This window comes from Phyllostomus discolor, chromosome 7 (assembly GCF_004126475.2).
Source record: "Phyllostomus discolor isolate MPI-MPIP mPhyDis1 chromosome 7, mPhyDis1.pri.v3, whole genome shotgun sequence".
NCBI lineage: Eukaryota > Metazoa > Chordata > Mammalia > Chiroptera > Phyllostomidae > Phyllostomus > Phyllostomus discolor.
Genome location: NC_040909.2, coordinates 63,105,205 through 63,122,275, shown reverse-complemented (window position 1 = coordinate 63,122,275; position 17,071 = coordinate 63,105,205). Strand labels below are relative to the sequence as shown.

The window sequence follows — 17,071 nt, the reverse complement described above, 5'->3', positions numbered from 1 at the left end:
AAACCTAGAAAGATATTTTGATAATTTAGTACTGTTCAGCTGCCTGTTCTTGTCAAAGAGGCTTTTTTACAGTACATGTTCATGGTACTTTCCCTATTACTATTACTATCCCTATTTATAATGCCTTAAGCAAGAGGAATTATTCTCAGCTCAACTTAACCTAAGAGAACTTTAAGCACATTCCTCTGTAACCAATGCCTTACTGTCAGCATTACACTCATGCTTCTCATCCCAGAATTATTCCATCTAGCTAAACAACCAACAATTTAGGTAGTTATGAAGAACTAAAATATTTGGTATATCTGCTAACCTGACAATTTTAGCATTTGGGGTTTGGGAATGTTTGCCTATGTCATTGTGTGTGTGTATGAGCATGTGTGTGTGTGTTAATCCTTAAGCTCACTTCAATATGCTGAAATAATTTAAAAGATCAGAAACTGAATTTTACAGCCTGTAAATTCTGTCCATGAGAGTTGAGCATGCCTTCTCATAACAACTGACCATTGATATTTACCAAGTGAAGTCACTTGGTTTGAGGAAGAGCCAAACCAGAAGGAACAAAGAAATCTGACACCATATTTTAAAGGGCTACTGAAAGTTTTATGACTATCTCACCTCCCTGTTTCATGTGGCTTTCCCTCTATGTTTTCATAACTTTGAAATGATGTGTCTTAAGCCGTGAGATTTTAGATATATGCTGCCTTGTGCATTTGTGAGAATTTGTGAGAATCAAAGTTTTCATAATGATAGCTTATAACACATGCCAATTTTAACCCTCAGGGACTTCCCATGTGCCCTGTGTCAAATGCCTTTACCACCTCCTCCCTATAGCGGGAAAGGGAAGGTGTTGGGTCTTCAAATGAGAAAACTGATGTCCATGAGGTAAAAGGGCCGAATCATGGAGTGGAGAACCAGGAAAGTCCCTGCCATTGGCACCAGCTGGGTGAACTTACACAGAATGAATTCTTTGTTTACTGACGTATCACCATCACCAGTAGTCTCTCAAATATTTGTTGAACTCATTGAGAGGACCTACTAAAAATCCACTGGGAAGACCTGCATTCCATAATGGTGCTGCTTAGCAAAAATTGTCTTAAAACATTTAAATCCAATATTGGTACTTTTGGTATACTATCATCACAGACATGGGATATAAGAATAGGCTATAAGAATGGGCTTATAAGAATAGCACAGAAATGGGCTATAAGAATAGGCTAAATTGTGACTCAAAAAAAGTTATAAAGATAGTATGATAAATGCTTGGATGGAAGTAGGAAGTAGCAGGTTCATTCAGCTAAAACTACAAAATTTTTAAATCTAGGAACAGGTAAAAAGACCCTGTAAGATATTTTCTATTTATTTTAGATGTCAAATTTCTTTGTACATTTCCAGCTTTGGAAAATGCTTAGGTTGACATCCTTGAAAACATAATCACATATTTCAAAAGGAACATGGCAAAGAAATTTCCAAAAACAAATTTACCCATACCATCCATTTACCCGCCCAGTTATCATCTATCTGTTATCTTTTTTTAACCCATTCTAGAAACAGATGTAATTTGGCTTTGTGCAGTGTTACACCTGCTTAAGAAGAGTGTGGAGGAGGTTTGAAAGGCTATCCTTATATTTTTAAAAAAGAATACATTGAATAATTCATTGAAATTATGAACTTTCATTTCATAATTAAATATTTCAAAATATTTAATGTTTTGTAATGTGGATCTATTAGGTAATTGATATTATCTATTTCAGGTAAACTTGTTGAATTGATCACACATAATTACCATTTTAAATTTACTAGGAAAATATGTAATGTATATTTTGAGTACAGTTTATCTCAGCTAAAGTGAAGTCAGTAAGTATATTTCAAACCAACCAAGACTGTTCACTCTTTGGAGAGACCATTCAAAGAAGGGGGTGGGGTCTGCAGAGAGGAGGTCCCACCTGGCTCCACCACTTACAGACTGGCCTTAAGTTTCTTTTTTTTAATGTTTTCTTTAATTTTACTTATTTATTTTTAGAGAGAAGAGAAGGGAATGTCCTTAAGCTTCTTTACCTTCTGAAGCTTCAGTCTCCTCACCTATGGAATGAGGCAATCTCTTCACAGGGTTGTCCTGGGAATTCAATGAATCAATCTATGCCAACCTCCTGGAACAGATGATTAGGATGTGAATGTTTCCTGTTTTTTGTTGTTATTGACAGTATTATTCTAAAATTCCAAAAACAACTGCAGTAATGTGTTCTAATTTATAAGAATTACTTGAGCCCTGGCTGGGGTAGCTCAGTGGATTGAGCTCTGGCCTGCGGACCAAAGGGTCATTGGTTTGATTCCCAGTCAATGCACATGCCTGGGTTGCAGGCCAGGTTCGTGAGAGAGGCAACCATGAACTGATGTTTCCCTCTCTTTCTCCCTCCCTTCCCCACTGTCTAAAATAAATAAATTAAATCTTTTTTAAAATAAAAGAAGTACTTGAGCATACATACCACAATTATAGCAGAAAAGGAGAATGGTGGTGAAAACATTTTCAAAGTGATATGCCCTGCAGGAAAATAAAATCATAAATGGGAGACACAATCAGAGGAATGCACAATAGTCTTGAAAATAAAATTATCATTGCATACTTACTCATACAAAATGTCCAGAGAGGATATTGACTTTAGCAGGGCTTCTTTATTCAAAGGCTCAGTTTTAACTTCATGACCATAACTTTGTTGCTCCTGAGTCATCTTTTTTTCCCACTGATAATCCTTGATTATTTTGTAAGCACCTTATACTTTTTAAAAAATGTATGTATGACTGGTTTTCTATCAGAACAGTCCACTACTACAAATTCAAGTTGTAATTGCAAATTGGTGCCAACCTGCATTTATGCAATTAGAGTGCTGTAATTAAAGTCTACTCTGTATGTAATCTTATAACGAACAAGGGTAAGTAAAGAGGTTGAGAGGTGGGTTCTAAACCTTTGTTTAATGATGATTATTCATCTGTTCTACAGTAGTCTCCCTGCAGATTTAACAGATGTGGGTGCCTTGAACTTCCATGCTTATTAGCAGAGCCTCAACTAGTTAGGCTCCCTGCCTTTCTTGCATCACATAACAATTTGTCCTTAGTTTGCCACACCTCTAATTTTCAAGGCAGTCTCATAAATATTCACTCCCTGACTTTGAAAATCTGTTGGTAAAAGAGTTTGTTAAAGGATTGTTGGAGCCAGTCTTCTGATGTTGACCATGTGACAATCTCATTCTTCCTGGGCTTAAAAGGAATACAGTGTAACCACAAGACCTCAAAACAGGAGGAGAGTAAAAATAAGAATTGGGGGGAGAAAGACTCAGTCCTGATGATTTTTTTCAGCCTCATTTGGCAAAAGATCATCAAAAGGTTTAGTTTTGAAGTATAGATTTATTTGTTGGAATATTTATTGAATGTCCACCCTGTGCTAGGCACTATATAGGTGCTGCTGGCTGGGAAGTGGCGAGCTAAACAGATCTCTGCCTGTTGTGGACTTTAGAGTTTTATGACATTAATCCCATATCTCACAGATTGTGTGTATCTAGTATGTATTTATTGTTCAATGTGTAGTTATTGGTCAAATACTTCTCATTGTCTAATTGTTCCAGTAATGTTCTTTACAGCACTTTTCTCCTTTTCTAACCCAGAATCCAGTCAAGAACCACACATTGCATTTAGTGACACTTTAGTCTCCAGAACTGGAAACAGGTGTCCAGTCTTTCTTTGGCTTTTCTTATACTGGTATTTGGGGAGTTTAAGCCAGTTTAGGATATTTCTTCTCAGTTCAATTTGTGAAAGATGGATCTTCTTAATTCAGTAGTTCCAAACATGTATTATGTTGGTCATGTCTCAGAATTATCTGGGAACTTGGAGAAAATACAGAGAACCACGCTGATTTCATCCTATCCTACTTCAATGAGCCTGGCCTCTCTTTCTCTCTCTCTCTGTTCATTATTAGCTCTTCAGATAATTCTGCCCCACACTGAAGTCTGAGAGCCTCTAGTCTAATATGATTTCCTTGTGGCAGGAACATTACATATGTAATCTTGTGTTCTCAATGTGTCTCAAAAAGAGGCTTGCAGTGTCAGTAAGCCCTGATTTTGGTTAAGGTGGTATCTGCCAGTTTTCCCTTCATCTTTCCCTTATGTGATTAATTGCTTGTCTGGAAATGATGCTTGGAAGCTGTTTGGCTAAGGTACTTCCCAAGTCTTTGTCCCAGTAGTCTTGGCCTCCAGTGGGGACTTTGCCAAGTCAGCACTGTGGTGACTGGAAATGGTAAGTCTCTAATTCTACCACCGTCATCATTTCTTAGCATTCACTTGTAAAGCATAACTTTCCCTTTTTCTCCATCTCAACCTTTGAAAAATACTTTTTTTAATATCAGGATGGACTCATGGCTTCCTTTGTATTCAATGCATTGTAATCCATTCTGTCATTCTGCCATGGCCTTGGAATCAGCCGTTTTTCCTTTTAATGGAGAATGGGAGCTAGAAACCAAGATCTGGTTTCTATTTAAACTAGTTGGAACTTCATCCCAAGAACAAAAATACGTGTCACCTGTCCACCTAAAAGTAAAATGCACTACACAAACTGTAGCTGGGCTGATCCTCAAAAGTATGGTCTAGTTAGTTTTCTCTCTTTCCTCATTTCCATATCCACATGTTTATTTGTATTATCCTCCCACAACCAAACACTAATTCACATGCTACAAGTTTCCCTCTCTTTTCTTTGCTCCTATCTTCATTGTGACCAAGTTTCTGAGAAGCAGTCTACCCAGATGGTGGCCATACTGCTCATGTCTTTGGAACTGTCATACACACCCATAAAAATACCTGTACAATGCTTGTACTTTTACTTTTTTTCAAAGCACCTTTATATCTGGTTTTCCTTTTTGCCCTCCAAACTCCATGAATTTGTGAGACAAATATTATTATTTTTCTTTTGCATTTTAAGAAAGTGAAGCCAGAAAAGTGGAAGACTTTTTGACATCTAGCACCTCATTGTGTTTAGCATTTTGAGTTTACATGTCTACTCCTGGCCACCCAGGTACTATGCTTACAGGTCTCCCCGCTGTCATTGGGGAAGCCTGGGCTATGTTCTAACAGTTCAGAAAATTGGGATTCTTTACTCTGAGTTGAAAACCAAGTCAAATCTACTGCATAGTGAATCAAAAACACAAGAAGCATTCCCCTAAAAAACAAGACTGATAAAAATACTCCCAACAACTTTTTACCTTACTACTCTTTTAGTTGATATTCTATAAATATATTGAGCACGTGCTGTGTGTCAGACAGTGTTCTAGGTCCTGAAAGATAGCTAGGGCCAAAATAGCTAAAAAGCTATGCTCTTAAAGATCTTACCTACCAGGCAGGAGCAATGGCACGCGGGGAAAAAGATGATAAAGAAAATAAATAAGGTGTATAATGTACTCAAAGGTACAAGCAGAGTCCCCAAATGCAGTGCACAGATTGTTCACTACCCAGCTTTGTGCCATGGAGGTCTTGGACCCAAGCAACTAAGGATAGAATTGCCATTACATAAGATGATGGGGCTATAGTGAAGATCAGGGGTTCTGTTTGTTTGTTTCTAAACTGTATATTGAAGTATAATACACATACAGAAGAGTGCAGCTCCATGAACATTGCAAATTGAGAGCACCACATCACTAGCATCAATATCAACAAAGCAGAATGTTACCAGCACCTGAGAAGTCCCCCACATGTTCTTTTCCAATCATTAATCCCCCACTACCATGATTTTTAACAGCACTTATTAGTTTTGGCTGAATTTGTATTTTATACACCTGGAGTCATACAGTATATGCTCTTTAATGGTTGGTTTCTTTTGTTCAAATTATGTTTTTAAAATTCATCCATGTTATGTGTAGTTGTGGCCAGCTTGCTCATTTTCACTGCTGACTAATAGTTCATAGTATGAATGTGCCACTGTCAATTTGCCCACTGATGGCCATTTAGGTGGCTTGCAGTATGTGGTTGTTACAAATAGCACTGCCATGAAGATCCTTGTGCCCATCATTTAGTGGACTTATACAAGCATTCTGTTAGGAAAGGTGTATGCATATTAAGCTTTAGTAGACCCTGCCCAGAAGTTGGTCCAGAACTAACTTACAATCCACTACGTTAGTAGGAGAAAAATCAGTTCTGATATATTAAGTAAAATGTCTATTTCATACAATGCAATCAGATACACCATCTTACATTGCAAAGAACTGTACCAAAATATTATTGGGAGATGACTTTACTTTGTGCCTACAAAATGAAAATAAATTAGCTAAAACTTATTGGCATTATTGGCTTTGATGCAGAAATTGAATATAAGTTATATAAGTACAATAAAATAATAATCCTACATAATGATTACCAGATAAAAAGTAGAATGAAAAAAGTAGCTTGTTTATACTGGAAAACATAAAATACCATATTTGCCATGTATAATGCACACCCACATTTTCAGCCCAGACTTTCAAGAAAAAAATCTTTTGTTTTAGTTTTTAATTCAATTTCAGTTTATTTACATTTAGATATTTGTTTCTTGTATTATAAAGGAATTTTAGCATGTATTTTTAAACATATTCTGGTACAAGAAATTTTATACAACAAATAATTACAAAACATAAGAGCAGATACAAGCTATTTCGAGTACTACCCATGTATAATGCACATCCTTATTTTTCCCTCAAAAATTTGGGCAAAAAGTGAGCATTATACATAGCAAAATATGGTGTTAACCCTAACACTGGATTATGTGACCTTTATGGTATATCCTAAAACTTTCTGATCACTATAAATCAATTTCAATAGAGACATATTATGATCCCAGAAGAAGATATGTTATTATACCTTTTAACAAACTTGACAAGAGTATCTTAAAACTTCTTTTAAACATAGGTGAAAGAGCCTATCAAAGATTACATAAAATTAAAACATTTATCCTATCAAATATTGAGACATATTATAATAACAGTGATTGTTATGTAACTACACAAACATTGACCAGTGTACCAGAATGAAGTAGATAACTATAGATACAATGGTATTTAGGAATATAAGAAGGAGCATGGCAAACATTTGTGCAGAGAGTCTTTGAATGCTGGACTATATGATAAATGCTTTGTATATGTACTTCCCTTAATTCCCTAACAACTCAATAAATTCAGCATTCCCCACTTTGCAGATGAGGTACTGGGTTTCAGAAAAAATAACTTGCTTGAAGCCCCACAGATTCTTCCAGCAGGAGAAATAGACCCCAGTCCAATCTGAATTCACAAATCAGGAGGAGGCCAGAAGGAGGAGAAACATCAAGGGAGAACAGACTGAAAGACACAATTTGTTCCCAATAGAAGAACTGTTAACATTTGTAGCTCAAATTACATCTAAGCTCTCAAACAGGTAAGTGAACAAAGGGTCATTTCATAAACAAGCAATAGCAAGTAATATTCAATTGTAAGGAAATATGTACTCACACTGGTTAGTAAGTAAAGAATTGCAAATTCAAACAATTTTGCAGTATTGCTTTATACTTTTCTAATTAACAAAAATAATTTTATTGATTTGGATGTGGTTTATAAGAACATATACATTCCCCTCAGATAAAATTTAGAGAAAATGTTTGATATCTTGACCTGGGTGATGGCTACGTGAATATATACGTGCTTATGTATACATGTCAAAATTCATTGAGCTGTACACTAAGATTTGTGCATTTTATTGCATGTACCTCAATAAAGAAGAAAAATAAAGTAAGAGATGACATCAAAGTTATCTGTGAGAAAACAAAGGTAGAAATAATTAGATGCTGTCAGGGTTAAGGTTAGTATAAAACATTTATCGTGTTTAGTATAAAGCATTGAGCCCATAAATGTGAAATTCAAGTTCTCTCAAGAGCAAAGCAGAGAAGGGCTTATGATCACTGTCATAACTCACAGTGGTCATTAAGGTCCAGACAGAGCAGCTGCTTGAAGGAACACAGTTGATGCTAGTCCTAAGAATCAGAAACTTCTCCCAGGGAGCAGAGGAAGAAATATTAGATGATGGAATGGACTATGTCCTTAACATACCTGGAGTTATTAAAATGATGAGTTTCTGAGGGTTGTCTCTTATACTGATTCTACAGAAGTCAGTGGAGTAACGCCAAAACACGGTTCCAAAAACAATTTTACCTGGAACAACTATGGGATTCAATTTTGTAGGTTTCTGATGATGCTAGCTCAAACTGAGAATAAGACTTAGAGAATTAAATGGATCAATTTTGCGCTCCATGGGTAATTTGGAAATGCCTGGGAACATTTTTGGTAGACACAGCTCAGGGAAAGCTGCTGCTAGAATCTAGTGAGTGAAGGCCTGGGATGCTGCTTAATACATTACAACACACAGGAGAGTCCCGCAATAAAGAATGATCTCACTCAAAAAGTTAATTGTGCCAAGGTTGCCAAACCCTGATTTAGAAAAATGAACAATGTATCAACTAACTTGGACAAAAAGTAGAAAGTATTGGTTCATTTACACATTAGGAAGAGGGAATACAGATGTAATTATGGCCTGGCCTTCCAGGGGCATGATAACACCTAGAAAATAGGAACTAGCACAGGGGAGTATGTTTCTTTGGCCTAGCAAGTATTGCCTTGTTAGACAGTAGGTAGGTATTAGGTGTTGATGTTGCCCTTCCACCAGCCTAACTGTCTGAAAACTAGTCAGCTCATAGATATGAGCTTCTCTGGCCTGGAAGATTCCTCCTCCATATAGAAGGATCCACACAGAAGGAATTAAAGAGGTTTCATGGAGCTACACCCACTGACTGACTCATTTGTGTTCTTATCATATCTGCCCTTGGCATTGTTTACAGATCTAGTGGTAAACCAAAGTGAGAGCAGCTAAACAATGTCTAAGGCATCCTTCTTGCCAATTTTGGCATTTTAACCAGATTCTGAAGACTGATCCAGCTCAGTAGTAAATACCATTGACTACCAATGTCAAGAAACCCCCTTCTCTCCATCTGCAGACATTGATTCTCTTTGGTTCACATCTTCCCCAAATTTGTTCCCAGAAAGAGAGATAGAGAGCTTTCTTCCTTAGTTCTAATTTAAAAAATTGCTGGGTAGGTCTCTGGACCAGTATCTATTACTTTCCCACAAAAGTATGATTGTGTTTTCACTAGAGCCAGTAGAAAAAGAATCAATTATCCCAAAAAATGGGATATTCTGCTCAGAATAAGAGAGGGGTACTAGACATTCAAGACAAATAAATATCTTACACTCTAGGAAAATGTCTTTTTAAAAAAACTTTTTATTTTGAAATAATTTCAATCTCACAGAAGAGTTGCAAGAATAGCACAAAAATGCCAGTATGTCTATCAAATGAATCCACCATTTGTTAACATTTTGCCACATTTGCACATATTCTCTTTCTCTCTCCCTCCCACAACTAAGTGTGATATTTTTTTCCTGAACCACTTCAGAGTTAGTTACACTGTTTATCCCTAAATATTTCACTGAATATTTCTTAGGATCAAGGACATCCCTTATATAAATACCACATTACAATGGTCATATTCAGAACATTTAATGTTGAATCTGTACCATTGCCTAATATATTATACAATACAGTTGTACCAATAAAGCCTTTTATAACAACTTCTCTTGATTCAGGATGGTGCACTGCATTTAGTTATGATTCTTGTCTCCTTTGCTTTGGAACAGTTTTCAGCCTTTTGCGTGTGTGTGTGGCATTTATCACATTGACATTTTTAAAGAGTATGGGCCAGAAATTTCATAGAATAGCCCTAGGTTTGGTTTCTTTCCATGGTTCCTCATGATTAGATCTAGTTATGTATATTTGGCAAGAATACTACCCAATGGTATGCTAGACCCAGCTAGTACCAGCTATGAGAGCAAATTCCCACATCTTTTCCCAATGCCATGTTCTGTGATATCATATTGGTAGCTTAAAATGAGCTAACATGGAAGGATTTACACCATGGATACCAACAAATGCTATAAGTCAGGGTCTTCTCTCTACTCCTACCCCTATTACTGTTTGTGAAACATTTACATTTATAGCACAGCACTGCATATAGTTGTGTCCTCATTGCATACTATCAGAAGGCACAGGATGCTGGTCTATGCAATTATTGGTGGCATTTCATTCGTTGGTTGAGACAGTATCTGTCAGGTTTCAATTCACCATGAAGAGTAATCATTTTCCCCTTTGTAATTAATTTTCCCCAAGGTGAGATCCTTTGAGACTATGTCACTATCCTTTCCTGTTTCTCCTCTAACTTTGACCCAATAGCTTTTATCTATTGAAGTCTCTGTCTGAATCAATTAGTACTATAATTGTTGTAAGTGGTAATTTTCTGTCTCTTTCATTTCTTCTACATTTATTTGTCAGTGTTCTACAAGTTAGTTTTTTTGTAGATTTAACCCTAAAATAGATAAGTAATTGTTAATAGACTTGTATGCAAACTGACATCTCCCAACAGTTTGTCAAGTCATTCTAAGTATTTGTGACCAAGTTATTAATGCCTATTGCTATAGTGCAGAATAGTTTCTATGGACAACAACATCAATACAGAAGAAGCAGAATGAGTGTTCAGAAATGATTTTCCCATTCAATTATGAGTGTATGTGTTTGATGATGACATACTTTCCCACCAACAGTGGAGGGGCATTTGGAGTCTTTTTTCCAATCTACCTAATTCCAGTAAATCTTTGGGAGATTTCTGGTGAGATATTTGCATTGCACTCATAGAAAGTTAGCTAGTGCTTGGCAGAGTGGGAAGGGCACTGCGGGGAGTCTAGAGTAATAACTGCTATGGGATTGGACAATGCACTGAGGATTGTGTCCTTGTGGAGTGTCATCATCTGTAAAATAACAGGAATCATAGTTCCACTGAATTTACTCTCACATTCTAAAACTATCTTGTATTTTGTTCTCCTACTTGGGAAGCAAAAACCTAGAGTTCACCTCATTAGCATGATATCTCCATCAATGAGCCAACAAGCCAGGGAAAAAAAATAAGGTGTCCAATGTGGAGCCTGAACCCAGTGACCCACTGATTGAATCCACAATCCAGTTAGATTAACCATGAGGGTGCAGCACCAGGACCTGATACTGTTTCATATTACCTCTGGGCATTCAGCCACATCATCTGACTGACTTCTCTGCTTCTCTTTGTTTATCCTTGACAGTCTTATAAACCCACTGAAGGATCCAATTACCTCTCTCTTTAAGAAGATCCGTTTCTCAAGTGTTAGCTTCCCAAGTACCTATAAGGTTACCTCTGTTACCATGGTTGTGAGTAAAAAAAAAGTTCTATCCTAGGCCAGACTGGAGTTTCTAAAGAACTTTTACACTCCAGGCATGAAATTCTAGAGTTCAGTATAAGTCTTAATTAAATTTCACCATGCGGAATTGCTAAGAATCAGGCAAATAGTATTATTCCTGGTTTATCCATGGTTTGGTGAATTCCATACAAAAGTCAATTAACCTTGACATGAGTATCAGAACTCAAAATAGGTTGCCTTGAATTTCCAGAACAGAGGTTAGCCCAAGGGTGAGGTGGGGGCTGAGGTATATAAAAGAATGTGGGGCACTGCCAAATTATGCTTTCTTTCTCAGAAAGAAAGAAAGTCTACAAGTAAGAAAGTCTACAAGTAAGTTGCACGTCTGTCTTCCCACTCTGCTGGAGCTGTCTCAGCCTGGTACTTCCATGCTCCAGCTCCACATTTCATCGTTTTTAATATTTAATGGCCCTTCTAAGGTAGAGAATTATTTGACAGCATCCTTAACAGTATCTGTCTGAGATCTTTTTATCTGCTGAACTTCCATTTACTAAATTGAAAAGTTGGTATCTGGAGTATTGTTTGGCCTTGGGCAGCATGGCTCAGTTGGTTGAGCATCATCCACAGAGCAAAGGGCACATGCCTGGGTTGCGGGTCCACCCCTGGCTGGGGTGAGAGGCAACCAATCAATGTTTCTCTCCCTCTCTTTCTCTATCTCTTCCCCTCTCTCTAAAAATATCTAAAGATTCTATTTATCTAAAAATAAATAAAATATTTTAAAAAGTATTGTTTGGATGACTCACCTAAGGTTCTGATGACCAAAAGGGGTCTTTAAGGGGTGGACAAATATTTTCAATATATTTTATTCAGCTTTAGTTATTTTAATGCCCAAAATAATCCACTTTTTCTCTTCTCTAAGATTTTAAGACAAATATAACTTTCACTTTGAATTTGAGCCTAATTTCAAATTCAAAGATGCTTTAGAATTCCCCCTCCTCTTCCCCCCTCACTGTACACACATTTTGTTAGTTTCTTTGTTGTTTGTTTTTTACTTTGAGTGAAAGGACTTTAACCTTTCTAAAATTTAATCTTAATCAACACCCACCTCACCTGTTGAGTTAACTGTTTCCATCATCTTTCGCCAGATTAGAAAACCAGTCTCTTGCCTGAAAGACAGAGGGCAATTGATTCCTACCATCAACCTAGCTTCTTTTTGTATAGTCTGTTTCTAGAGATTATAGGCAAGCTTTACATTCCAAGGCTACAGGCCTCTCAGCTTGTGAAGCAGAAAACTTTTGAAGCAGATTCACTGCCTCCAGTTTCAGAAGGGACACTTAGGTGTTGGTGAATAAAGTTAATTTGTGCTCACTTTGTAATGCAAGAGAAACATGGATAATTATCTTTGCTGACATTGTAATGCCCTTGGCGTTTGGTTTGTTTATTTCATTATTTGACTTTGTTTTGTTTTTGAAAACCCCAGTGAAATCACTCAGAAACCTGAGAGAAAAGCATAATCCTTCCAGAAAACCTCACAGAGCTAACTGCTTCTATAAATCCACTGAGTGTGCATTTACTCTGGTCTATTTAATTGCTCCTCATTGATGTACTTGGTATAACTGGAAAATCCTCCAGCCTGGATTCTCAGGTAGAAGGGAAAAGGGCAGAGGTCAGGGCAATTTCCAGGCCCAAGAGTTCCACATCATTAAACCCTATGCACCTTTGAGTGCTGATTTATACAGGATCTGGGAAAGGGGTGAGGGATGTGGAATTGTTTCTATGTTTGTGTATGCTTACAAGCTAGAATATCACCAATATTTTTTTAAAATAGAGATCCTTCTAAACCACATATTTTTGCATTATATTACAGAATGCAGAGACAGTATTTATATATATCACCATATTTAATAAGATAAATGAAGGTGCATTTGAGGGTTGTGGTTAGATCCAATACCCCTTCTACACACACTTATGAATCCCAATCTGGCTACTGAAAGAGCATTTTTGTTAACCAAGGCTCAGAACTCCTATTTTAATTTGAGATCTTAAAGGATGGAAAAAATAAAATAATGAAAAAATGATAAATTAAAGCTCATCAAATGTCAATATAAAGCAACAGAAGTTTAGTTTTTGAAGTATTTGCTATAACTGCTTAAGATTTTATATTTTATATATAATGCTACAAATATTAGTTCAACAATGTGTCATTGTCACAGAAGTGAATTTATACTTTTAATAATGTTTGCATTGTGTGTATACCAAAATAAGCATGCTATGACACAGAGAAAAAAATCTCAGGAAAGCACTAAACTGATTTTAAAAAAATATTATAGTTTAAAAATAAACTTGTAGAGATATAAATTATTCATTTAGAAGTCTGAATTTTCAGCCTCAAAGTCATTCATGTTCTTTCTAGAAGTGCTCTGTAAACAAACTCGCACAATTAACACACACACTCACACACACACACAATGTGGCTTCCTCTTAACCCTGGAGGAGGCTCTGCACTCCCCCCTCCCTTTTCTCTCAATGGTATGATCTGCATTTGATCCCACACTGAGGTGCCAAGCTGTGACAGCTTCCCCAACTCCACAGCCATTTGCTACAACAAGGGGCGACCTGAGTGCACTGATGCTTTCCTTTCCCACCAACAGGGGCAAATTGAAGTAGACAGTGAAACCGTCTTCAAGTTAGCGGGGCTGGTTTTACAGGTAAGAACTGACCAGCTGCTCTTTTTCATTTGTTGCTTTTGTGAACTGCCTGCAACTATGAAACTTCTGCAGGGGCCAGTCGCTGATGGATTTCTAAGCCAGCTGCTTGTTTGCCAATGAAAAATGGGAGCAACCGTGTTCTGTTTTAGCATAGTTTGCATGAGCTACAGCATGAGATTGTGTATATCAAAGGAAAATGGATTTTGGATTGCTCTGAAGGAAGAGTTAAGACCATGTTCCTGCAAAGGAGCTCTGGGTTAACGGACAGGCCGCAGTTGCTACAATGGCTGCAATTGTAATGTAAATTTAGCAACTTTTGTTGACATTTTCTTGAGGCTAAGATAAAGGACCCTTTAATTCTTTTTTCTCCCTTTTTATTGAATTTATGGGGTGTCACTGGTTAACAAAATTATACAGGTTTGAGGTGCTCAATTCCACAACACACCATGTGTACACTGTATTGTGTGTTCCCCACCCCAAGAGAGCCCTTTAATTCCTAAAAGCACTGGTAACTAAAAAACCAAGTGTGCCCCATGCTGGTTTGAAAGGAGTAAACAAATAGCATGTGTTGATTTACCTGGATCATGGTTGAAAAAGTCTGCTCCCAAACTAAAAAGTATGCCATTCCAATAGACAAGCATTTATCATGTGGCCTTAGAAGCATAAAAGGAGAAATAATCCTCTATGCTTCTAAAGATACATTTGTTTCTAATGTTAAGAATAAGAACTAGCTCATGACTACTAGTGTTTCCTTATGGACACCACATTCTTCCCCATGGTCATAGAGAAAGTGTTCCTTGGTACATTATTCAAAACAAAACAGAACCCAGGGACTTTAAGAGGGGTAAATAATCGAGTAAAGTTCATTTAGCTTCATTAACATAAATACAAATCAATCATCTATTTTTGTTTTTCATTCCAGGAAGCCAAAGGGGATTACACCAGGTAAAGTGGTTTCTTTTCTCAAACTACTGTGCAAAATAACGTGGGCTGAGTCTTTTTATGCTATTTTAAATAACAATGGGTATAAAATCAGAAGAAAATAGATCCCAAGGCATGAGACTGAGATCTTTTTCCTCTTCAAATAGAGACCCATTCTTTTTTGTGAATAAATCGGCAATGAGGCTTTCTTACAACTTTTCAATCCAAAATGACAGTGAGTTGTAGTAAGAAGCTCTCAAAGTTCTTTTTTTCTATCATCGGTTAACATGACAAAGAAATCTGTAAAAAGCTTTGGTATCCTATGCTGACTTTTTTTAACTTACAATAATCTTGTGTTTGAAGAGTTATACCATAAACACGAAAAGATTAAATCTATCAGCTGCTTAGTTAAAGGATTAATAGGGGCTTTCTCTTTGCAGCTGCCCTGAAGGGGCCTCACCCTTCATACACTTGACCTAACAGTTGTATTGTTGCCACCAAATGTCTTACTGGTTCTAACTGCATAACTGGTCACAGAGTGTTCACATTTGAATTTAGCCTCCACTCGCTCTACTCTATCTGTTTAATGTGATAGTTGTAGTTGGAGAAGTAGAAACAGTTCAACGTGACAGAGTGCATGCCTCACCCCCACATTTACATGTTTGACCCCTGTAAACTTTACCCATAGATTATTTACAGATCAGCTAGTGCTCATTCACAGCCAAGTCTTTGAATAGTGTGTTCCTTAACAAACTGATAACAAACCAGTGCCTTCCAAGTTTGAAAACTTCCAGTCTGGAGTAATGCTTCACTTCAGACTCAGAGCACTCTTGTTGGCTGCCCATTCACTTTGGTAGAATGACTGAGGAGTGCACTTAACACATCATGATCCTCTCACCACATCCCTTATTACCTCCATTTGTGCTATATTATTATTTTTAATTGTTTTAGGTTAGGAAATATGTTTGAAGAAATCATAAGTATCAATAAACATCATTTTCTTAATTAAAAGAAAATGTCAGGAGATAAAATGGGGATCAATTATCAGTAGTTTCTAGCTCATTAACATCAAGATCTGCTGTGTCCTTCCTGTTGTCTTTCCTGGAGGAAACTTATTTCCTAGGAAGATCAGATATGCAAGGAATGACATCATGTAGGGAGGGGGTGAGTCTGAAGTTGATTTACAAATGAGGGCTCCAAGGCCAAAAGCTCATACTATGTAGTCTGTGGATGGCTAGTCCTTCCTCCCCCCCTTTCTCCCAGTCTCTCTGAGCCTCACTTCCTCATCCAGAAAAGGGCACCATCCCTTTTCAAATGTGTGTAAACATTGCCCAGGGCAGTGTCTCTATACACTTAGGCCATTATTATTATAGTATCATTATTGCCCTGATCATTATCATCATCCTGTCCAGTCTCTGGGCCACCTCTGAAGAGACTTTTGGGACTAACGTGGGTCTAGAGAAGCCATGATAACATGTCAGGGGAAAGAACAGGAGAAAAAGGTTGATTCCAGAAACTTTCCTCAGAGGGAGAAGAAATTTTAGAAAGGACATTCCTGTGGTAGTCCAGACCATTTAGCCCTAGTACTTCAGGGTTAGCAAATTGGTCTGGACAAGCCCAAACCAATCCGTTTGCTTAACTTCTCTTTGTTCCCAGTGGGTTCCTGAGTGATTGCTAGCCTGAAGAAATGGGGGCACAGGTTTGAAATTATCTAAATAATGCTGACCAGTAGGAGCATGGAACTGGGAATCAAGGAACTAGCAACATGACCCAGAGTGAGCCATTTGTCTTTCCTGGGCCTTGGTTTCCTCATCTGTAAAGTGGGACTTATAATAATAGTATATTTCCCATAGGATTGCTATGAAGATTAAATGAATTAAAATTTACAAAGTGCTTAGAATAGTTTCTGCAATTTCCGGGTTAATATTCCATCAAGTTGATGAACACAATTTATCACTTTCCTGTTGTTTCAAATATGAACTGTTTCTCATTTTATTGCCAATATTAAAAATGCTGTGGTGAACAACTTTGTGTAGTTAGGATTGTGGTTATTGTGATTATTTTCTTAAGTGATATTTCTCAGGTGGGAACAAGCAGAGGGAAATTCCTTAAAGGAGGCAAAAAGCTCAGGTGA

General features: G+C 37.2%; 1 protein-coding gene across 1 annotated transcript in view; it reads left to right on the top strand.

The window, feature by feature from the left end:
- FRMD4B (FERM domain containing 4B) overlaps window positions 1-17,071 on the top strand; it is a 196,586-nt gene that overhangs the window by 119,849 nt on the left and 59,666 nt on the right. The window contains 2 exon segments of the mRNA XM_028517963.2: window positions 13,960-14,016; window positions 14,939-14,961. Coding sequence (XP_028373764.1) covers window positions 13,960-14,016; window positions 14,939-14,961 — 80 coding nt within the window.